This window comes from Bos mutus, chromosome 3, assembly GCF_027580195.1.
Source record: "Bos mutus isolate GX-2022 chromosome 3, NWIPB_WYAK_1.1, whole genome shotgun sequence".
NCBI classification, from domain to species: Eukaryota; Metazoa; Chordata; class Mammalia; order Artiodactyla; family Bovidae; genus Bos; species Bos mutus.
The window spans coordinates 91,515,072-91,539,803 of record NC_091619.1 but is presented as its reverse complement, the minus strand read 5'-3'; the positions used below and the strand labels follow the sequence as shown (position 1 = coordinate 91,539,803).

At 43.0% G+C, this 24,732-nt stretch overlaps 1 protein-coding gene across 1 annotated transcript; it reads right to left on the bottom strand.

The window, feature by feature from the left end:
* Positions 1 to 248: 248 nt before the first annotated feature.
* On the bottom strand, positions 249 to 24,732 carry COA7 (cytochrome c oxidase assembly factor 7). The gene is made up of 3 exons (XM_070368046.1): positions 24,545 to 24,732; positions 21,645 to 21,785; positions 249 to 5,654 (listed from the first exon to the last, which is right to left on the bottom strand). The coding sequence occupies exons 1-3, from the start codon at positions 24,648 to 24,650 to the stop codon at positions 5,206 to 5,208; spliced, it is 696 nt and encodes a 231-aa protein (XP_070224147.1). The 5' UTR covers positions 24,651 to 24,732; the 3' UTR covers positions 249 to 5,205.

The window sequence follows — 24,732 nt, the reverse complement described above, 5'->3', positions numbered from 1 at the left end:
TGGGTCCATCCATGTACCCAGGCTGGAAATTTTTTTTTTTTTAACCCCATGCTTAACTCCAGTCTCCTCCTACTCCCATGAGGCTCTTTAATCCATTTTCCACACCATAGTGATCTGGTTTCCAAATGTGCTTTCATTCTCCCGCTCAAAACTCATCGGTGACTCTGCATGACACACAAGATAAAATCTCAATCTTGAGGACCACCCCCCGCCCCCCAGCCTCCCCCTCCCCCTCCCTCTCTGGGACTCCTACTTCCCTTTCTTTCTCACAGCAATGAGCACTACACTGTGAGATTTTAGTGAGAGCACTAAATGAAAACACAAATCACCAATTATGAAACTTCTTCTCCATTAGACCACCTAGCCCAAACCTGGGATGGAAGGAAAATGTTGGAAATAGTAGCCTGCTGGCCAGAAGACGGAGTAATGATCTTGCTTGCTTAGACCAGAGCATGAAAACCCCTTTTCAAACCTTGCCTCAGAGGTTGCACAAAAGTGAGAAACCCAACAATGCTTTTATCACCCTATCGCTTACCATAGCAACGCGGGTATGCAATGGCCTTGGACCCTGCTGGACAATATGTTATGATTTGCATTCAATAACCATTGTGAAACATAGCATTTGGATACTGTTAATTCTACTCCATTGTTCCCGGCCCCATCTCAGTATCTGATCCAAAGAAGACTGGCATCATGGGTCCCATGCAGGAACTGGTCCATAAAAAATAACCCAGCATATCTGACACCAAAAATCAAGTTAACCCAATTTTTCAAGATTACAAAACACTATTCAATTGAAAAGATGTGATTCTTAAAAAATAGTTAAACAATAATGCTATTGGGCTGAAGGAAGTATGCTGGTAGGTGATAAAGGATAATGAGGGATAATTGTTTCTTCTACTCTGCTCCAAACTGCATTTCATGAGAACATAAAACTTCAAATCCCGCATTAAAAAAAAAATTAAATGTTTAGTTTTTAAAAAATTGTGGTTGTTTAGTCTCTAAGTTGTGTCCGACTCTTTTGCAACCCCATGGATCATAGCCTGCCAGGCTCCTCTGTCCTTGGGGTTTCCCAGGCAAGAATACTGGAGTGGGTTGCCATTTCCTCCTTCAGAGGAATCTTCCCAACCCAGGGATGGAACCTGTGTCTCCTGCATTGCAGGCAGATTCTTTACCACTGAGCCACCAAGGAAGCCCAAAATTGTGGTAAAATACACACTAACATAATTTAGCCACATTAAAATATACAGTTCCGTAGTGTTAAGTATATTCACATTTTTGCTCAGGTTTATATCCAGAACATTTCATCTTCAAAATCTAAACAGTATTACTCATTAAACAACTCCCTTCTTCCCCCACCTCCTAACAGGTGGCAACCACCCTTCTACTTTCAGTTTATGAGTTAAGGTATTTATAAGATTAAAATACCTCATCTAAGTGGAATCATACAATACTTCTTTTTGTGATGGGCTTATTTTACTTAGCATAATGTCAAAGTTCACCAGTCTTATAGCATGTCAGAATTCCCTTCAAGGCTGAATAACATTCCATTGCATGTATATTCATTTTGCCTATCTATTCACCCATTTATAAACGTTGGGTTGCTTCTGACTTCTGGCTTTTGTGAATGCTGCTATAAACATGGGTGTACAAGTATTTCTTGGAGACCCGGCTATCAATATTTCCAGATATATATGCAGAAGTGGAATTACTGGACCATATGGTAATTTTATGTTTAATTTTTTGAGAAACTGCCATATTGTTTTCAATATGCAGTAGTGGTTGCACTATTTTATATTCCCACTAACAAAGTATGAGGCTTTCCATTTCTCCACATATTCTCCAATACACGTTTTTTCTTTTTTTTTGGTAAGAGCCATCCTGACAGGTACGAGGTAATTATCTCATTGTGGTTTTGATTTGCATTTCCCAGACTTCAATAAAATTAGACATACCAAGGGAACATTTCATGCAAAGATGGGCTCGATAAAGGACAGAAATGGTATGGACCTAACAGAAGCAGAAGATATTAAGAAGAGATGGCAAGAATACACAGAAGAACTGTACAAAAAAGATCTTCACAACCCAGATAATCATGATGGTGTGATCACTGACCTAGAGACAGACATCCTGCAATGTGAAGTCAAGTGGGCCTTAGAAAGCATCACTACAAACAAAGCTAGTGGAGGTGATGGAATTCCAGTTGAGCTATTTCAAATCCTGAAAGATGATGCTGTGAAAGTGATGCACTCAATATGCCAGCACATTTGGAAAACTTAGCAGTTTTCCAAGCCACAGGACTGGAAAAGGTCAGTTTTCATTCCAATCCCAAAGGCTATGCCAAAGAATGCTCAAACTACCGCACAACTGCACTCATCTCACATGCTAGTAATGCTCAAAATTCTCCAAGCCAGGCTTCAGCAGTATGTGAACCATGAACTTCCAGATGTTCAAGCTGGTTTTAGAAAAGGCAGAGGAACCAGAGATCAAATTGCCAACATCTGCTGGATCATTGAAAAAGCAAGAGAGTTCCAGAAAAACATCTATTTCTGCTTTATTGACTATGCCAAAGCCTATGACTGTGTGGATCACAATAAACTAGAAAATTCTGAAAGAGATGGGAATACCAGATCACCTGACCTGCCTCTTGAGAAACCTATATGCAGGTCAGGAAGCAACAGTTAGAACTGGACATGGAACAGACTGGTTCCAAATAGGAAAAGGAGTACGTCAAGGCTGTATATCGTCACCCTGCCTATTTAACTTATATGCAGAGTACATCATGAGAAATGCTGGGCTGGAAGAAGCACAAGCTGGAATCAAGATTGCTGGGAGAAATATCAATAACCTCAGATATGCAGAGGACACCACCCTTATGGCACAAAGTGAAGAGGAGCTAAAGAGTCTCTTGATGAAAGTGAAAGAGGAGAGTGATAAGGTTGGCTTAAAGCTCAACATTCAGAAAATGAAGATCATGGCATCTGGTCCCATCACTTCATGGGAAATAGATGGGGAAACAGTGGAAACAGTGTCAGACTTTATTTTTGGGGGCTCCAAAATCACTGCAGCTGGTGATTGCAGCCATGAAATTAAAAGACGCTTACTCCTTGGAAAGAAAGTTATGACCAGCCTAGATAGCATATTCAAAAGCAGAGACATTACTTTGTCAACAAAGTTCTGTCTAGTCAAGGCTATGGTTTTTCCAGTGGTCATGTACGGATGTGAAAGTTGGACTGTGAAGAAAAGCTGAGCGCCGAAGAATTGATGCTTTTGAATTGTGGTGTTGGAGAAGACTCTTGAGAGTCCCCTGGACTGCAAAGAGATCCAAGCAGCCCATTCTAAAAGAGATCAGTCCTGGGTGTTCTTTGGAAGGACTGATGGTAAAGCTGAAACTCCAATACTTTGGCCACCTGATGCAAAGAGTTGACTCATTGGAAAAGACTCTGATGCTGGGAGGGATTGCGGGCAGGAGGAGAAGGGGACGACAGAGTTTGAGATGGCTGGATGGCATCACCGATTCGATGGACTTGAGTTTGAGTGAACTCTGGGAGTTGGTGATGGACAGGGAGGCCTGGCGTGCTGCAGTTCATGGGGTTGGAAAGAGTCGAACACGACTGAGTGACTGAACTGACTGAACTGAATGACCGTTGATGTTGAGAACTCTTTATATGCTTGTTCGTCTACACCATTTATCTTAACCACAACAAAAATTACTTTATATTTTAAAACTAAAGTCATTCTTTAAAGCTTCTCTGCTCTTGGGAAGTCTCTCTCTTATATCAACTTGAGAAGCAAGCAGGCTGTGCTTACAAGTACCTTCATATAGCCTGCCTTCCTTCTAAAACAGCTGCAAAACAGAAAGCCCTAAAACCTTGCTGCTGCTGCTAAGTCGCGTCAGTCATGTCTGACTCTGTGCGACCCCATAGACGGCAGCCCACCAGGCTCCTCCGTCCATGGGATTCTCCAGGCAAGAGTACTGGAGTGGGTTGCCATTGCCTTCTCCGCCTAAAACCTTAAGTGATGACAAAAATAAGGATCATGTCATCTGCAGAAAAATGACAAGCTCGCCCCCTAGTGTCAAGTAAGGAAGATAACAGAAAAAGCAAATATTCTTAAAAGGCACAACCACTGCAAAGAAAATCATTTCTACCCTACCAAGAATCTGGAGAGAATAGGACAAACTACTAATCAATCAGGGCTTACCACGTGGAGCTAGTGGTAAAGAGCCCAACTGCCAGTGCAGGAGACATAAGAGACTCAGGTTCAATCCCTGGGTCAGGAGGATGCCCCAGTAGGGCATGGCAACCCACTCCAGTATTCTTGCCCAGAGAATCGCTATGGACAGAGAAGCCTAGGGGGCTACAGCTCCTAGGGTAATAAAGAGTTGGACACGACTGAAGCGACTTAGCAGGCACACACTAACCAATCAAGATAGTTTATTCACAAGAACAGTGAAAAAGGTTCAGTTCTGAGAGACAAAACGTATCATAAATCCCTTGCTTACAGATTTCTGGGGTAAGTAAGTTACTTTACTAACAGTACCAAATGAGTGGCCTGAGGATGTTATTTTTAACATGTGAATGTCTCCACTAACGGAAGTTTTCTGTTATACCCTCTTGAGCAACTCAGAAGCATAATGACCTTTATCTTTACATCACACATAACTCCCAATCTCTGAATTTATTGAAAAATCTGACTCTAAAAACAAAAAAGCAGCCCACACCAATGACTGCATAAGTCAGCAGGTGGCAGTCCTGACTATTTAACTGTTCTTAGCTCCTTAAACCCGCTATTATGTAAATCAAGATACTTTGATTTTTTTAAGCTCTCCCAACTAAAAATAATGATGATGATGGTGATTCCTTCAGGCCTGTGGCTACTAATTTTTCCAGTTTCCTGCTCTCTCTTTCCCACCCCCACAATCTTTATGGCTCACTAGTCTGCTGTTTTTCACGGAAAAGGAAAAGAGTTTGAGAACCAAGATCTTATAAATGTGGATCACACCAGATAAACAAATATTGACCAAAATAAACATTTTAGACTACATCTGAGCAGGTGACACTGGGGAGCAATGGGTCTATGTAATCAGAGTTACTAATATTAAACACCAAGTCTTTCTTCTCTAGCAAGTCGACCTTCAAGGGCTGCATCAGAAATAGGAGGTGCCAGCATCAAGCTGTCTGTAGCATGGGAGGGTGGGCCACCCTAGCCAAACGTTAAAGGCTGGACACTTTTCTGCTGTTCTTTGTGCAGCTGCCGGGCCCGATTTTTTAGTTCCTCAGCCTTCGCTTCGTCCTTATCGACACCATCCCCAAGCTTGTACATGCGGCTGGCATTAGCACAGGCCCAGACATGGCCCAAGTCACAGGCTTTCATTGCGTATTTGCATGCCAGGCCCATGTCCTTGGGAAAGCTGGGGGCACCCTGCAGGAACATGGCACTGAGGTTGAAACAGCTAGCAGCATAGTTGCCATCACAGGCCCTTGTGTAGTAGTCTCTGGCCCTCTCCAGATTGGGCTGGCCATCCTCATTGACCTGTCCATCATGTGCCAGGAGACCAACATTGTGGCATGCTTCGGTGGACTTCTTTCCCGGCTTCTCACATGCCATCAGAAAGCAGTTGGAAGCAGCTTTCAGATCCTGGGATAGTCCACCTGGGAAGAAAGAAAAAAAGTCAATCCAAGCCAGGACAGAACCTGAATGTCTCAGGTCAAAGTCAGGAAGCAATTCCCAAATAAAGTTCATAAACTTTGAGCTAAAGCAGCATGAAAAGAAGATGGCCTGTCATAGTACACAGAACTTACAGCTTTTTCAGCCACGGAATCTTCTGCTCAAATGGTATCTTATAAGGAAGCCCAAACAGGTAAAAAGGGTGAAATGACTAGCTTCTCAGCCTTAGCTTCGTCCTTATTGGTAAATGATATTTACCTCTGGGATAACAGCAAGATCACGGCATCTTATAAGCACTTCGCCAAATGTTTGTTAATTTAAATATATACTGAATATATATTAATTGCCAATTACTATGCTAGGTTCTAAGGAATAAAAAGATAATGACCCTGCCCTTGTGGATTTTGTGGTCTAATAAAACAGACATTAAACACCACACAAGTAAATGTATGATTCTAAGTGTGACAAGCATATGGAGAAAGAGTACAGGATGCTATGAGAATGATCAAGGCTCTGAACTAAGAGGTGACGTAAAGGAAAATTTCTCCAAAGAAGTGACATTTGAGCTGTGAAATAATGGAAAAAAGAATGAAAAGAAAAATATGGAGTGGGGAAAAAAAAAAGGCAAAGAAAACTGTTCCCAGCAGCAGGAACAGAATACAGAGAGAAAAGGAGCCCATGTGCTAGAACTCAGAAATCACTAAGGAAGGGCGGTGAGGCAGGCAGGGGCTAGCTCACGCAGGGTCTGATGGGTCTTCTTAAGGACCCTGTACTTTAACCTCGGAGCAATGGAAAACTGCTAATGGATCATTTTAAGCAGAGGTGGTGACAGGGCCTGCTTTTTTCTTTAGTTTTTGTTTGTTTGTTTGTTTTAACAGAACATTTCAAATCCCCTATTCTCAAAATCCCTCATTCCTAAAAAAAAGAGAAACATATCTCAACATTAGTTTTTAAAGAAGTCATCCCAAATACACCACCTAGGAAAAAAACATCATTAAGAGAACACCATTCCAGTCATCTTTGTAGTATGTGTTTGAATTAAATGTTGGCTGGCTGAATGGATAGCTAGATAGAAGTACAGTTGACTCTTGAAAGCTGTGAGGGACACCCACTCTCCATGCAGCCAAAAATCTGAAAATCCGAGACTAGCTTAAGAGTCAGCCTTCCCTAAATGTGCTCCTGTGCACCCAGACTGAACCAACAGGGGATGGAAATCACGGAGCATTACTATTGTATTTATTGTTGAAAAAATCCCCATGGAAGTGAACCTGCATCATTCAAACCTGTGTTGTTTGAAGGTCAACTGCACTTTGGAAAACCAGATTACACATGCTACTTGTAAATAAAAAATTTAACTTTGATTTTACTTGCATTTATTAAGACAAACTGCTAACTTCAAATGAGTATTTCTTCAACAGAGATATTTCCTAAATGAGGCCCTGGAGTTATAAATTATTAAAAACATTTAAATGTTAAAGTTACCGGGTTTTTGGCCGGAGGCAAGGGGCTGGGGCCGGGGGGTGTTTCATGGTGGTGCAGCAGAAGCACAGAGTCCTAACCACTGGACTGCCAGGGGATTCCACTTTTATTTTGTTTTAACCAAATTTCAGACAGTATTGACTCACAACTATAAAAGGGGAATTCTCCTACTTCTCCCCACCTCTCTTCTCCTGCCTTCTACTTTTTGTTAGATACATTATTTCAACTCAGAGAGATACAGGAAACAAGGTTAATGAAGCCTGAGCTCTGCAGGCAGAAAACTGAGGCTCCAGTCCTGGCTCCATCATTTGGAAAATTTATACTATCATTTCTTCAAAAATTTTTTTTCTGTCCCAATCTATTTTCTTTCTGGGCTCCAACACACGCTGTGTTAGATTAAGGGACACTGAACCCTATGGGCTGAGACTCTGACGGTTGGGGAAGTTTTCTGCTTTTTTTGTCTCAGTGCTTCAGTTTAAGAGAAAATCTACAATCCTCTAAGTTCACTGATCTTTCAGATTCACTGTTTATTTGCTTTTGAAGTGTTCTATTTGTTGTTAAGCCTATCCAGTGAATTTTTCATTTCAAATATTATATTTTTCAATCACAGGAGTTCATTTGATTCTTAATAGTTTCAGTTTCTCTGATGCGATTGCCCATCTGTTCATTCATTGTGTCCATTTTTTGTTTAAATTCTTTAACATACTTATTTCCCTGTTTTAAAAGTATTTTGACAGTTAATTCCAACATTCCTGTCACATCTGGGTCTGTTTCTATTGACTGATTTTTTTTTTTTTTTAATGTTTAGTAATTCCTTATTCCTGCACATTGTAGATGATACTTTATTCAGTCTGGGTTTTGTTGTATTCCCTTACAAACTACTATACTCTGGTTTCTCTTCATATCACATAAATCTCTCACCTTTTACCAAAGACTGCTGAGTTTTGTTCTGGCAGGTAACTATTCATTCACTGGTGAATCAGCCTGATCCTTCTGAGGCTTGACCTTCTGAGGCCTGATCTTCCCTCAGTGGCCAGAAACTCTGACCTATGCCTCATCCATTCAGCAAGAGTATCACAATCTACTTGGCTTCTACCTTTCTTCCTAGTCTGAAAAGTACCTCCAGGCAGAAAGCCAAAGCGTGGGGCTCATCCTGTGTGTTCCCCTTTTCTCAGGGATCACACTACTGCACTGAGTTATCTCCCAATGTCTAAAAGCAGTTGCTTCATATATTTTGTGGAATCCATGGTTTATATCCTTAAAAGTTCATTTCAGTTGCTTAATGGAAAGATGATTAGAGACCCGAATTAATGATGCAGGAAAGAAAGGTGGCTTGAATAACTATAGTAGCAGGAAAAGAAGAGAGGATAGATTTGAAACATATTTTAAAGACAAACTGGTCATGAGCTACTCAGTAGGGAGAGACACCACTTGCTAAACTGAAAGACAACAGGGGCATAATAATTTGAGAGAAAACAATTAAGAATTTCATGGAAGAATAAGATGGTGGAAGAGTAGTGGACGTGGAGTACATCTCTCTCCACAGATACATCGGGAATACACTTTCAGACACAGAAATGCATACAGAACAGCAGCTGAGAGTGGACCGGAGTACCTGACCGGAGGAAAATAATATATAGAACCACGCAAAACTTGGTAGGAGAAGGAACTAGGGGGAAGAACAGGAGTGTCAGGAGGACTGGACCTGCCCTTGGCAGGTGGGGAAACTGAAGCAGGGGTCCAAGCCCCACGTCGGGTCACTTGTCTGAGCCAGAGGAGAAACATTTAAGGCTGAAAGTGAAACAGCTGATCTGTGGCAGCCTAAATGGAATGAGAATCAGATAGTCCTGCTGCAGCCATACATACTCCAGACAGGGATGCAGGTGCCCTGGAAGGGGCAGTGGCGGGGAGCTGGAGTTTAGGGATTGTGGAGCAACCCGAGGGCAAGGGCTGCTGTTGACTGCGGAGAGATGGATTGAGAGGATGTGAGGGAGGAGACTGTGGTGGGAAATGCCTGTAGAAGAAAGCTGGACAGCCATGGATGCATGGAATACTGCTGAGTCGTGCCTACGGGGTGGAGCCATCACCATAGCTTCTCTCCACAAGCCAGCATCGGCAGCTGAACAATACAGAGGCTGGCCCATCAAATGCCTGAATCACTACAGGGCAGGGCCCCACCCAGGGTGCCCCTTTAAGTGACTGATGCACCTGAACTACAGAGTAGGACCCCATCGAGGATGCCCCTTTAAGTGCCTGATGCATGGAATAACAGAGAAGGACCCCAGGCAAGGGAGCCCTCTAAGCACCTGAATGGGCAGAGCTACGGAGAAAGACTGGCCAAAGAGGGCTTCTGATTGCCAGCTACAAGAGGCTCACAAAAAAATTCTGATAAGGTGATAACTCCTGCAGCTGAGGCAGTCCATGTCCCTGCACACTTGGCGCCACCAGGGTACCCGCAAGCCAAGCACCACCTTCATGCTCAACTCTCATTGGGGCAGAGCTGCTACAGGCAAAAAAAGTCTTGCATCTATGCACGCAGAGTTGCTTCAGTTATGTCTGACTCTTTCAGACCCTATAAACTGTGGCCTGCCAGGCTTCTCTGTCAGGGAGGGGGGTTCTCCAGGCAAGAATTCTGGAGCGTATTGGCCAATACTGGTAGCCATATCCTTCTAAAGCACTGTATTTCCTGCTGCCCTAGCTGCCAACTCCCCTGAGTACCTGGTGCTGCCAGAACCCCTGAGACCCAAAAAGCTGCACCAACCTCCACACCTTGCCCTCAGAGGGACAAACCCAAATCCTCCAGGGCAGCCTCAGAAGCAAATCCCAGTGGACGACCCACATGCAGAGGTGGAAATAAAACCACAGTTGAAACCCAGGAGCAGTATGGATAAGGAAGAACACCCAAAACCCTCCCATCAGCTGTACAAGCTGCAGATTAAATCCACACGATCAACTAGGCAGATTCTGTGTCTATGGAATATATAAAAGGTCACTGAGAGCTCCCACAAAAGAAAACGTACTAGTTTTGATAGCTGTGGACATTGGAGGCAAGAACACACAGGAGTAGGACCAGATTAGAATCTGAGCTGCCCCACAGCACGTCCAGAGATCAGCACAGTGTTGGAGGGCATCCTAGCGAGGTGAGGTGGACTGTGACTCCCAGCGAGGGAAAGGACTCTGACAATAGTGACTCAAGAAAAACTATTATTCTTATGCTTTGACTTGTTCTGTAGATTCTTTGGATTTAAAATTTTTTTTTTTCTTTTTTCCTCCCTCTGTGGTCAGTTCAGTCAGTTAGTTCAGTAGCTCAGTTGTGTTCGACTCTTTGCGACCCCATGAATTGCAGCACGTCAGGCCTCCCTATCCATCACCAACTCCTGGAGTTTACTCAAACTCATATCCATCGAGTCGGTGACGCCATCCAGCCATCTCATCCTCTGTCGTCCCCTTCTCCTCCTGCCCCCAATCCCTCCCAGCATCAGAGTCTTTTCCAATGAGTCAACTCTGCAAGAGATGGCCAAAGTATTGGAGTTTCAGCTTTACCATCAGTCCTTCCAATGAACACTCAGGACTGATCTTCTTTAGAACAGACTAGTTGGATCTCCTTGCAGACCAAGGGACTCTCAAGAGTCTTCTCCAACACCACAGTTCAAAAGCATCAATTCTTCGGCACTCAGCTTTCTTCACAGTCCAACTCTCACATCCATACATGACCACTGGAAAAACCACACCCTTGACTAGACAGAACTTTGTTGGCAAAGTAATGTCTCTGCTTTTGAATATGCTATCTAGGCTGGTCGTAATTTTCCTTCCAAGGAGTAAGCGTCTCTTAATGTCATGGCTGCAATCACCAGCTGCAGTCATTTTGGAGCCCAAAAAAATAAAGTCTGACACTGTTTCCACTGTTTCCCCATCTGTTTCCCATGAAGTGATGGGACCAGATGCCATGATCTTCGTTTTCTGAATGTTGAGCTTTAAGCCAACTTTTTCACTCTCCTCTTTTACTTTCATCAAGAGACTCTTTAGCTCCTCCTCACTTTCTGCCATAAGGGTGGTGTCATCTGCATTTCTGAGGTTATTGGTATTTCTCCCGGCAGTCTTGATTCCAGCTTGTGCCTCTTCCAGCCCAGCGTTTCTCATGATGTACTCTGTATATAAGTTACATAAGCAGGGTGACAGTATACAGCCTTGACGTACTCCTTTTCCTATATGGAACCAGTCTGTTGTTCCATGTCCAGTTCTAACTGTTGCTTCCTGACCTGCATATAGGTTTCAAGAGGCAGGTCAGGTGGTCTGGTATTCCCATCTCTTTCAGAATTTTCCACAGTTTATTGTGATCTACACAGTCAAAGGCTTTGGCATAGTCAATAAAGCAGAAATAGATGTTTTTCTGGAACTCTCTTGCTTTTTCCATGATCCAGCAGATGTTGGTAATTTGATCTCTGGTTCCTCTGCCTTTTCTAAAACCAGCTTGAGCATCACGGAGTTCACGGTTCATGTATTGCTGAAGCCTGGCTTGGAGAATTTTGAGCATTACTTTACTAGCATGTGAGATGAGTGCAATTGTGTGGTAGTTTGAGCATTCTTCGGAGAAGGCAATGGCACCCCACTCCAGTACCCTTGCCTGAAAAATCCCATGGATGGAGGAGCCTGGTAGGCTGCAGTCCATGGGGTCGCTAAGAGTCGGACACGACTGTGTGACTTCACTTTCACTTTTCACTTTCATGGAGAATCCCAGGGACGGGGGAGCCTGGTGGGCTGCCATCTATGGGGTCGCACAGAGTTGGACACGACTGAAGTAACTTAGCAGTTGAGCATTCTTTGGCATTGCCTTTGGGATTGGAATGAAAACTGACCTTTTCCAGTCCTGTGGCCACTGCTGAGTTTTCCAAATTTGCTGGCATATTGAGTGCAGCACTTTCACAGCATCATCTTTCAGGATTTGAAATAGCTCAACTGGAATTCCATCACCTCCACCAGCTTTGTTCATAGTGATGCTTTCTAAGGCCCACCTGACTTCACATTCCAGGATGTCTGGCTCTAGATGAGTGATCACACCATCGTGATTATCTGGGTCGTGAAGATCACTTTTGTACAGTTTTGTGTGTTCTTGCCAGCTCTTCTTAATATCTTCTGCTTCTGTTAGGTCCATACCATTTCTGTCCTTTATTGAGCCCATCTTTGCATGAAATGTTCCCTTGGTATCTCTAATTCTCTTGAAGAGATCTCTAGTCTTTCCCATTCTATTGTTTTCCTCTATTTCTTTGCATTGATCGCTGAGGAAGGCTTTCTTATCTCTCCTTGCTTTTGGAACTCTGCATTTAGATGCTTATATCTTTCCTTTTCTCCTTTGGCACTATGAAATCTAATTAAGTTTTTGAGATTTTTCTCTGTCACATTTTTTATTGTTGTTATAAACCTCTGCCTCTACATTGAAAGTGAAAGTGAAGTTGCTCAGTCATGTCCGACTCTTTGCTACCCATGGACACCAGGCTTCTCTGTCCGTGGGATTTTCTAGGCAAGAGTACTGGAGTGAGTTGCCTTTTCCTTCTCCAGGGAACTTCCCGACCCAGGGATCGAACCCACGTCTCCCGCATTGTAGACAGACGGTTTACCGTCTGAACCACCAGGGAAGTCAGTTCTGTGTCTTCCTTTTTTTCTTTTCTTTTTTTAATTTTAATTTTTTAAACCTATTATTATTTTTTCTAAGTTTATCCCTTTGTTTGCTTTTCCTACTGTTCTTTTCCTCTTGCAGTTAATCTTTAATGTATATAAATCTTCTTTATCTACCTCTTTTTGACTTCGCATATGTATTCTTTCTTTCCTCTCAACATATTTGTTAGTTTTGTTTTCACTGCTTTATTCCCCACTTGGCACCTTGCTTTAGTTTTGTTTTCCAGTTTGTGCTTTAGTTAAATTTGTTCTTAACTGGTAAATATAATTTATTACTTCCTTTGTTCGCCAAGTCAATCAACTGTACTTTATTTCTGTTGGACTGTTTTGACTTTGCTCAGCGGTATATATGTGTACGTGTATATTCCATTATTTTAATTATTATTTGCCTGATTTTGTAATTGCCATTTGTTTGGTTTCTGATTACTGGATATCTGTTTTAATCTCACTTAATGCCATAACCATTTGTAGAATCTTCGTTCCTCACCGGAGATCAAGCTCTGAGCCTTTGGAGTGGGAGCACTGATTCCAAGACCCTAGACTACCAGAGAACTAACCCTGCTGCTACTGCTGCTAAGTCACTTCAGTCGTGTCCAACTCTGTGTGACCCCATAGACGGCAGCCCACCAGGCTCCCCCGTCCCTGGGATTCTCCAGGCAAGAACACTGGAGTGGGTTGCCATTTCCTTCTCCAATGCACGAAACTGAAAAGTAAAAGTGAAGTCGCTCAGTCATGTCCGACTCCTAGCGACCCCATGGACTGCAGCCTACCAGGCTCCTCCATCCATGGGATTTTCCAGGCAAGAGTACTGGAGTGGGGTGCCATCGCCTTCTCCCTAGGAGGCATCAAACGGTGAGAACTCACACAAAGGAAACCACTTGAATACAAGACCCGGCATCACCCAACCACCAGTAGCACCCTGTGCAGGACGCTTCATCTAAACAACAAAAGAAAAATACAAACCTAATCATCAGCAGACAGGACTACCACCTCACACAGCCTTGCCTATCAGAGAGGAAAAAAAAAACTCAGCATAAATCTCACCCTATATGAAGCTTACGCAAATCTCTGGACCAACCTGAGGAGGGAAGAAACCAAAAAGAAGAAAGAATTCAACCCTGAAGCCTGGGAAAAGGAGACCTCAAACAGTAAGTTTAAAAAAAAAAAGGAAAAGGCAGAGAAATACTACATAGATGAAGGAACAAACTAGAAACACAGAAGTCCAAATAAATGAAAGGAAACAGGCAAACTATCTGAAAAAGAATTCAGAATAATGACAGTCAAGATGATCAAAAACCTTGAAAACAAAATGGAGAAAATGCAAGAATCAATTAACAAAGATCTAGAAGAATTAAAGAATAAACATACAGAGACAAACAACACAATTACTGAAATTAAAAATACTCTAGAAGGAATCAATAGCAGAATATCTGAAGCAGAAGAACAAATCAGTGAGCTGGAAGATAAAATGGTGGAAATAACTTCTGAAGATCAGAATGAAAAAAAGTAAAGGAATGAAAAGAACTGAGGATAGTCTCAGAGACCTCTGGGACAATATCAAATGCACCAATAATTGAATTATAGAGGTCCCAGAAGAAGAAGAGAAAAAGAAAGGGTATGAGAAAAGTTTTGAATAGATTATAGTTGAAAATTTCCCCAACATGGAAAAGGAAATAGTCAATCAAGTCCAACAGGTGCAAAGAGTCCCATACAGGATAAACCCAAGGAGAAACGCTCCAAGACACATACTAATCAAAATAACAAAGACTAAACACAAAGAAAGAATATTAAAAGCAGCAAGGGAAAAGCAACAAGTAACATTCAAGGGAAACCCCATATGTTTAACAGCTGATCTTTCAATAGAAACTCTGCAGGCCAGAAGGCAATGGCAGGATATATTTAAAGTACTGAAAGGGAAAAATCTACAACCAAGATTACTGTACCCAGCAAGGATCTCATTCAAAATTGATGGAGAAATAAAAAGCTTTTCAGACAAGCAAAAGTTAAAAGAATTCAGTACCACCAAACCAGCTTTACAACAAATGTTAAAGGAACTTATATAGTCAAGAAATACAAGAGAAGAAAAAGATCTACAAACTCAACCCCAAACAATTAAGAAAATGGCAATAGGAACATATATATCAATAATTACTTTAAATGTAAATGGATTAAATGCTCCAACCAAAAGACACAGACTGGCTGAATGGATACAAAAACAAGACCCATATATACACTGTCTGCAAGAAACCCACTTCAGACCTAAAGACACATACAGACTGAAAGTGAGAGGATGGAAAAATATATTCTGAGGACGGCTTTGTTATCTCTCCTTGCTCTTCTTTGGAACTCTGCATTTAAATGGGTATCTCTTTCCTTTTCTCCTTTGCCTTTGGCTTCTCTGCTCAGCTATTTGTAAGGCCTCCTTAGACAATCATTTTGCTTTATGCAGAGTACATCATGCAAAATGCATGGGTGAAGCACAAGCATATGAAGATGAAGCATATGCAGGCAGGCAGATGAATCATATGTAGACGAAGTACAATCATGTGCAGAGTACATCATGTGAAATGCCAAACTGGATGAAGCACAAGCTGAAATCAAGACTGCTAGAAATATCAATAACCTCAGATATGCAGATGACACAACCCTATGACAGAAAGCAAAGAGGAACTAAAGAGCCTCTTTACGAAGGTAAAAGAGGAGTGTGAAAAAGCTGGCTTAAAACTCAACATACAAAAAACGAAGATCATGGCATCCAGTCCCATCACTTCACAGCAAACAGATGGGGAAGCAATGGAAACAGTGACAGACTTTATCTTCTTGGGCTCCAAAATCACTGCATATGGTGACTTCAGCCATGAAATTAAAAGATGCTTGCTCCTTAGAAGAGAAGCTATGACCAACCTAGACAACATATTAAAAAGCAGAGATATTACTTTGCCAACAAAGGTCCATCTAGTCAAAGCTATGGTTTTTCCAGTAGTCATGTCTGGAAGTGGGAGTTGGACCATAAAGAAGGCTGAACGCTGAAGAACTGAAGTTTTTGACTGTGGTGTTGGAGAAGACTCTTGAGAGTCCTTCGGACTGCAAGGAGATCAAACCTGTCAATCCTAAAGGATATCAATTCTGAATATTCATTGGAGGCTGACTGATGCTGATGCTGAAGCTCCAACACTTTGGCCACTTTTTGCGAAAAGCTGACTCACTGGAAAAGACCCTGATGCTGGGAAAGGTTGAAGGCAGGAGGAGAAAAGAGGACAAGATGGTTGGATGGCATCACCGACTCAATGGACATGAGTTCGAGCAAGCTCTGGGAGATAGTGAAAGACAGGGAAGCCTGGCATACTGCAGTCCATGGGGTCACAAAGAGTCAGAGATGACTGAGTGACTGAACAACAACAAAAGTCCTTATGAAAAATATAATAAAATATGATATAAAGATAAGACATATATTCAGAAACTAACATCTAGGAACATTTTTATTTTTCCATGCTATATTGTACAGCTGAGTTCACACATAATTTTCTGTTCAGCTTTCTTCATTGAATATTATATTATAAACTCTTCCTGACATCAACAAAAACTATTTAGAAACATTATTTTTTAATGGGTTAAATAACATTCTAGTTGATGGAAGTAACATTATTTAACTAAACTGCTACTATTGGCACACAGATTTTTAAAAAATAATAATGCAGCTATATATTACTTACAAACCATAAATTAATGAAAATGGGCTAAAGAAATGCCCCTCTGCTTAAGCAAGGGAACTTTATATTCCTGTTAATGCTAAACTTTCTTCAAATTTGAGACTACCACAGACCGTATGTTCCATGTGAAGGCAGAAATAGTCCACAGAGTTCCAGAGATTTAAAAAAGGCATCCTCTTCAGCAAACTTTTACTGATCGTCCTTCTAACCAGGCTTCACTGGGCACTAGGAACAAGCGATGAATGAATTATATCATCCTCAAAAAGCTTATGAACTAGTCAGCAAAAAAAAGAGCTGCCTGTCTTAGGTTATATTCCCAACTTGTGGTGGTTTTCAAACAAGCCCATAAATTCTTGATAGTCCTTCTTTCAAGAGGTAGAATTTTAGTTCTCTCTAATTAGTGCAGGCTAAACTTACTGACTCACTTCAAATAAGCAGAATGGGATAGTAATGAAAAGCATGTGACTTCCAAGAGTAGGTTATAAAAGACCCTGTGGATTCCATCTTGATCCTTCTTTTGGATCACTCACTCTGGAGGAAGCCAAATGCCATGTCACAAGGACATACAAGTAGCCCATGAAGAGATCCATGTCACAAGGAACCAAGGTCTCTTGACAACATCTGGCAAAGAATGGAAGCCTTCACAGCCAAGTGAGTGAGCCTGCTTAGGATTGAAGAATCTAGTTCCAGTCAAGCCTTCAAAAGACTACATACAGCCTGGCTCCCTGGCTAGTGTCTTGACTGCAGCCTAATTGAGAGACCCTGAGGCACACAGCTCACCACTCCCAAATTCCTGATCCAAAGAAACTATGTGAAATGATAGGTTTGTTGGGATAATTTATTATTTAGCAATAGGTAATTCCTAGGAGGCACAGAATAAAGAATCTGCCTGCCAATACAGGAGACACCAGAGATGTGAGTTCAATCCCTGGGTCAGGAAGATCCCTTAGATTAGGAAACAGCAACCCACTCCAATATTCTTGTCTCGAAAAATCGCATGGACAGGGGAGCCTGGTAGACTATAGTCCATGGGGCTATAAAGAGTCGGACATGATGAGCAGCACGCAACACAAGGCAACTTAAACACTACTCAATATCAACTGCAATTAAGGCATGAGGAGAAAAGACAGATGGAAAGGAACTGATTACTAGTCCCTTCTTCTGTGCCAGGCACATGCTGATACCTTTACCTACATTACCCTATTTAATCTTCACAAAGACCTATGAAGAAAGTATTGTTTTTTCTCCATTTTACAGGTGATATAACTGATACACAGAGTTAACATTCCCTAAGGTCTGCAACCCCACATCCAAGGAGCAGTGGCTGCGCTGGTGCAGGAAGGCCGAGAGGAGCTACTCCATGTTCAAGGTCAGGAGGGGCGGCGGTGAGGAGATACCCCTCGTCCAAGGTAAGGAGCAGCGGCTGCACTTTGCTGGAGCAGCCCTGAAGAGATACCCCACGTCCAAGGTAAGAGAAACCCAAGTAAGACGGTAGGTGTTGCGAGAGGCATCAGAGGGCAGACACACAAACCATAATCACAGAAAACTAGCCAATCTAATCACACGGACCACAGCCTTGTCTAACTCAATGAAACTAAGCCATGCCGTGTGGGGCCACCCAAGACAGGCGGGTCACGGTGGAGAGGTCTGACAGAATGTGGTCCACTGGAGAAGGGAATGGCAAACCACTTCAGTGTTCTTGCCTTGAGAACCCCATGAACAGTATGAAAAGGCAAAATGATAGGATACTGAAAGAGGAACTCCCCAGGTCAGTAGGTGCCCAATTTGCTACAGAAGATCAGTGGAGAAACAACTCCAGAAAGAATGAAGGGATGGAGCCAAAGCAAAAGCAATACCCAGTTGTGGATGTGACTGGTGATAGGAGCAAGGTCCGATGCTGTAAACAGCAATATTGCACAGGAACCTGGAATGTCAGGTCCATGAATCAAGGCAAACTGGAAGTGGTAAAACAGGAGATGGCAAGAGTGAACGTCGACATTCTAGGAATCAGTGAACTAAAATGGACTGGAATGGTGAATTTAACTCAAATGACCATTATATCTACTACTGCGGGCAGGAATCCCTTAGAATAAATGGAGTAGCCATCATGGTCAACAAGAGAGTCCAAAATGCAGTACTTGGATGCAATCTCAAAAACGATAGAATGATCTCTGTTCATTTCCAAGGCAAACCATTCAATATCACAGTAATCCAAGTCTATGCCCCAACCAGTAACACTGAAGAAGCTGAAGTTGAACAGTTCTATGAAGACCTACAAGACCTTTTAGAACACCCTAAAAAGATGTCCTTTTCATTATAGGGGATTGGAATGCAAAAGTAGGAAGTCAAGAAACACCTGGAGTAACAGGCAAATTTGGCCTTGGAATATGGAATGAAGCAGGGGAAAGGTTAATAGAGTTTTGTCAAGAGAACGCAATGGTCATAACAAACACCCTCTTCCAACAACACAAGAGAAGACTCTACACATGGACATCACCAGATGGTCAACACCAAAATCAGATTGATTATATTCTTTGCAGCCAAAGACGGAGAAGCTCTATACTTCATCAAAAACAAGACTGGGAGCTGACTGTGGCTCAGATCATGAACTCCTTATTGCCAAATTCAGACTTAAATTGAAGAAAGTAGGGAAAACCACTAGACCATTCAGGTGTGACCTAAATCAAATCTCTTATGATTATACAGTGGAAGTGAGAAATAGATTTAAGGGACTAGATCTGATGGATAGAGTGCCTGATGAACTATGGACAGAGGTTCATGACATGTACAGGACACAGGGATCAAGACCATCCCTATAGAAAAGAAATGCAAAAAAGCAAAATGGCTGTCTGAGGAGGCCTTACAAATAGCTCTGAAAAGAAGAGAAGCCAAAAGCAAAGGAGAAAAGGAAAGATACAAGCATCTGAATGCAGAGTTCCAAATAGCAAGGAGAGATAAGAAAGCCTTCCTCAGCGATCAATGCAAAGAAATAGAGGAAAACAATAGAATGGGAAAGACTAGAGATTTCTTCAAGAAAATTAGAGCTACCAAGGGGACATTTCATGCAAAGATGGGCTCAATAAAGGACAGAAATGGTATGGACCTAACAGAAGCAGAAGATATTAAGAAGAGGTGGCAAGAATACACAAAACTGTACAAAAAATGATCTTCACGACCCAGATAATCACGATGGTGTGATCACTCATCTAGAGCCAGACATCCTGGAATGTGAAGTCAAGTGGGCCTTAGAAAGCATCACTACGAACAAAGCTAGTGGAGGTAATGGAATTCCAGTTGAGCTATTCAAATCCTGAAAGATGATGCTGTGAAAATGCTGCACTCAATATGTCAGCACATTTGGAAAACTCAGCAGTGGCCACAGGACTGGAAAAGGTCAGTTTTCATTCCAATCCCAAAGAAAGGCAATGCCAAAGAATGCTCAAACTACCGCACAATTGCACTCATCTCACACGCTAGTAAAGTAATGCTCAAAATTCTCCAAGCCAGGCTTCAGCAATATGTGAACCGTGAACTTTCAGATGTTCAAGCTGGTTTTAGAAATGGCAGAGGAACCAGAGATCAAATTACCAACATCTGCTGGATCATGGAAAAAAGAAGAGAGTTCCAGAAAAACATCTATTTCTGCTTTATTGACTATGCCAAAGCCTTTGACTGTGTGGATCACAATAAACTGTGGAAAATTCTGAAAGAGATGGGAATACCAGACCACCTGACCTGCCTCTTGAGAAACCTATATGCAGGTCAGGAAGCAACAGTTAGAACTGGACATGGAACAACAGACTGGTTCCAAATAGGAAAAGGAGTACATCAAGGCTGTATATCGTCACCCTGCCTATTTAACTCATATGCAGAGTACATCATGAGAAACGCTAGGCTGGAAGAAGCACAAGCTGGAATCAAGATTGCTGGGAGAAATATCAATCACCTCAGATATGCAGATGACACCACCCTTATGGCAGAAAGTGAAGAGGCGCTAAAGAGTCTCTTGATGAAAGTGAAAGAAGAGAGTGAAAAGGTTGGCTTAAAGCTCAACATTCAGAAAACGAAGATCATGGCATCTGGTCCCATTACTTCATGGGAAGTAGATGGGGAAACAGTGGAAGCAGTGTCAAACTTTATTTTTTTGGGCTCCAAAATCACTGCAGATGGTGATTGCAGCCATGAAATTAAAAGACACTTACTCCTTGGAAGGAAAGTTATGACCAACCTACATAGCATATTCAAAAGCAGAGACATTAGTTTGCCAACAAAGGTCCGTCTAGTCAAGGCTATGGTTTTTCCAGTGGTCATGTATGGATGTGAGAGTTGCACTGTGAAGAAAGCTGAGGGCTGCAGAATTGATGCTTTTGAACTGCGGTGTTGGAGAAGACTCTTGAGAGTCCCTTGGACTGCAAGGAGATCCAACCAGTCCATTCTAAAGGAGATCAGTCCTGGGTGTTCATTGGAAGGACTGATGGTAAAGCTGAAACTCCAATAATTTGGCCACCTCATGCGAAGAGTTGATTCATTGGAAAAGACCCTGATGGGGATGACAGAGGATGAAATGGCTGGATGGCATCATCGACTCGATGGACATGAGCTTGGGTGAACTCCGGGAGTTGGTGATGGACAGGGAGGCCTGGTGTGTTGCAATTCATGGTGTTGCAAACAGTCGGACAGGACTGAGCGACTGAACTTAACTGAAGGTCTGCCTAAGGGATTCCGCAGGTGGTTCAGTGATAAAATAATCTGCCTGCCAATGCAGGAGATGTCAGTTTGATCCCTGGGTCAGGAAGATCCCCTGGAGAAGGATATGGCAACCTGCTCCAAAATTCTTGCCTGGGAAATCCCATGGGCAGAGGAGCCTGGCGGGCTACAGTCCATGGGGTCACAAAGTTGGACATGACTGAGCACACACAAGGTCTGCCTAACTTGAAAGGCTATGCTCTTCCCTCCAGCACTTTGCTGAACTCTTGACTCCAAATTTTCCTACAACATGCTTCCCCAATGCCTGTGAAGACCCATCTGTAAAGAGAACTCAGTATGAGCCTCACATGTGGCCTCACCACTACCATCGATGATAAGGACCAAAGAAAGCAGGCCCCTCCTTACCTTTCCCAGTCACATAATAGGCCCCCAGTTTGTAGCAGCTATCACTGTGTTTGTTCTCTTCACAGTTGAACTTCAACACCTTGGCAGCCTCATCAAAATTCTTCTGGATCCCTTCCAAATAGTCCACCAGCCGATAGCAACCTGTGAGGAAAGGGCAAAAATTGTCGTTCAAGTCTGGGGGAGTGGGGAGGGTCCAGGTGTGGCAGGCCGGATGTGCCTTTTATTAGGACAAGCCTCTGTCCTCCTGAGTTGTGGCAAGGTGACTTCACCACAAAAAATGCATGTTCAGCCACTCTTACAAATGGCACTGTCTGCCCTCAGCCTGGGACTGAGCAATGTATAAAGCAGGAAGACCTTGGCCCCTACAATGGCTCTACTACTCACCAGCCCTTCTATTCTCTGTCAACAAGGCCCAGAGATCCACTGGCTTCAATGATGAAACTTTGCTAGCTTTGGAACTTCTCAGAAGTTCAGCATTTAAACAGTGAGAACCAAAAGGGCCAATAGGTCAGTCTTCATGGCAGCAAGAAGCAGTTCTTTGATGACTACATCTTAATCCTTGGCCAGGCTGGGTACATGAAGAAAGAGTTGAAATTGCAGCTACCAAAGGAGTTAGAAATAAGACTCCCTCTCCTTGGTAGTCTCTTATTTCCAGCAAGCCTCTCCTTAACAACTCTCCCCTCTGTACCTTTTCTTCATCCACAATAACACCCACCTCTTGTTAACTTTCATTCAATGAATATTTGAGCATCTACCTGCAACAACATAGTAGACACTGCTTTAGTTGCTGGGAATATAGTCACCTGTCCTCCTAAAAGTTACAGTCTAGAGGAGGAAACACAATAAATAAATAGCTTAACAAGATGCATTCAAACCTTAAGAAACACCATCAGTGAAATAAAACAGGATGATATGACAGTTTGCTGGGCATTTGGGGGGAAATGGTTAACACAGACCGGGTAATCAGGTAGGGCCTCACTGAGGATTTCAATGTATGAGCTGAGATGTGAATAACAAGAATGAACTAGCTATTTAAAGACAATGAAATGGGAAGGAGACAGAAAGACTCAGGCACAAGGAACAGTACATAAAAAGACTTAAAAAAGAGAATAAGCTTGACACAAATAAGGTATAATGTAGCTGGATCCAGGAGGGGCAGGAAAAGAGAAAAAGGCAGGGACCAATCAGAGGGCCTTACATTAGATAGGAAGAAACGGATTTTATTCCAAGTCAATGGCAAACCACTGGAAGGATTTATGAAGGGAAGTGATATAATTCAACTTGCATTTTTAAAACGTCACTCTAATAAATATGTCTGTATGTATCTGGATGAATATGGAGGAAGTCATGTGTGAGGGGACCCACTCCAACACCAATAAGGACAAAAATGTGTTTCTTCTGTCATCTGAAAATCTAGTAAATAACATAATGAAATTAAAATTTAAGTATCAGTTTATGAGTAGAGAATAGATTTAAGGGAGTTAGGGTGCAAATGGAGAATCAAGTTAGAAAGTCACTTCAGTAATCTGGCTGAGAAATGATGATTCTGAAGAGTACTACAGAACTAGCTATAGAAACTGCCTCCTCTCAGACTCTCTCAAGAGCAGGATCCTGCACTTCTTATATGCCCACCCACCCTTCCTTCACTGCTTAGTGTATCTCCAGAGTACAAAAACACATGCATGGCTCTCCACTGCCTACACAATAACGGCTTTCAAATGCCTTACCCCAGCCTTCAAGATCTGACACACTGTGGCCCAAGGTCCATCCCTCCTCAATCTTATTTCTAACTACATTCTGACTTCAATTTTCTGAAAGAGCATTTTCTTCACTCCCTCCATTTAATCAGCATTACTAGCCTATTCTTCCTGACCTCTTCCAGGAGTCTTCCCCAACCATTCTGCACCTCATGGATTCTGTTAAGCCATCCTACTTCAGAGCAACTCTGTGTAGTTGGTCAGCTTGGAGCAAGGCTGCAAGCTATTAGAAGGCAGGGCCAATATCTTTTTTTTTTTTTCTTTAAAAGTATGGGTACTTCCCTGGTGGTCCAGTGGCTAAGACTCCCAATACAGGGGGGCCCAGGCTGGATCCTTGGTCAGGGAACTAGATTCCAGATGTGACAACTAAGAGTTTGCATGCCACAACTAAGACCAGGTGCAGCCATATAAATAAATAAAAGGGGAAAAAAAGCACTAAGAAAACCACCCAAAGGTACTGGCTGCTCTGGATGGCTCCTTCTGGACATCACCATCCACCCACAACTGAAGTCAACTCAATGTTCCCAGAACACACGGGGCACATTCATACCTCAGGGGCTTTTCACAAGCCCTTACCTCTGCCTGGCATGCACCTCTGCCTGGCATGCACCTCCCTTACTTTTTCAACACTTTGTTCAAATACTACCTTCTCAAAGATTCACCCTGACCACTCAATTTAAAGTTGCCCTCCTGAACGGCTGAGACCTCTCAGTCAGTTCTTTTTCCCACTGCACTTACTACCTTCTAAACATTTATTAGGTTTATTTTCCAATAACCCCCACGAGAATGTAAGCTCCACGAGGACAGAGCATTTTATCAGTTCCCTGATGTAGCCGTAGTCTCTCTGCTCCAAATGCCCTAGCGCTTCTCTTCCTTCTCGCCAGGCCTCCGGGCTCGGGGCGGCCAGAGCATGCTCCCGCTGCGTGCCCCGAAGCTCTGTGGAATCCAACCCGCCCCTTACTTACTTACTTACACACACACACAGCAGTCAGCGACCCCCCCACACACACACAGCAGTCAGCGACCCACAGACACCCGCGTCCCCTTCCAGATCCCCTCAGAGGTCGCTCGCGTGACCCATCAGTCCCCGTCCCCGAGGCCGGAGCCTCCACGTGTCCTTAAGGCCCTGCAGGCGGCGCTCACCGTCCGGGTCCTTCTCGCGGTAGCACTGGTAGTTGCACTCCACTTCCATGTTCTCCAGAAAGGACTTCACCTGTTCCTCGTCCTGAAAGTCCACCAAGCCCGCCATGGCTCTCGCTAGCCCAGTTAAAACCACCCCGCCGCTCCGACCCTGCCCGCGCCGCACGTCCTCCCGCCCCCACGGTCACGTG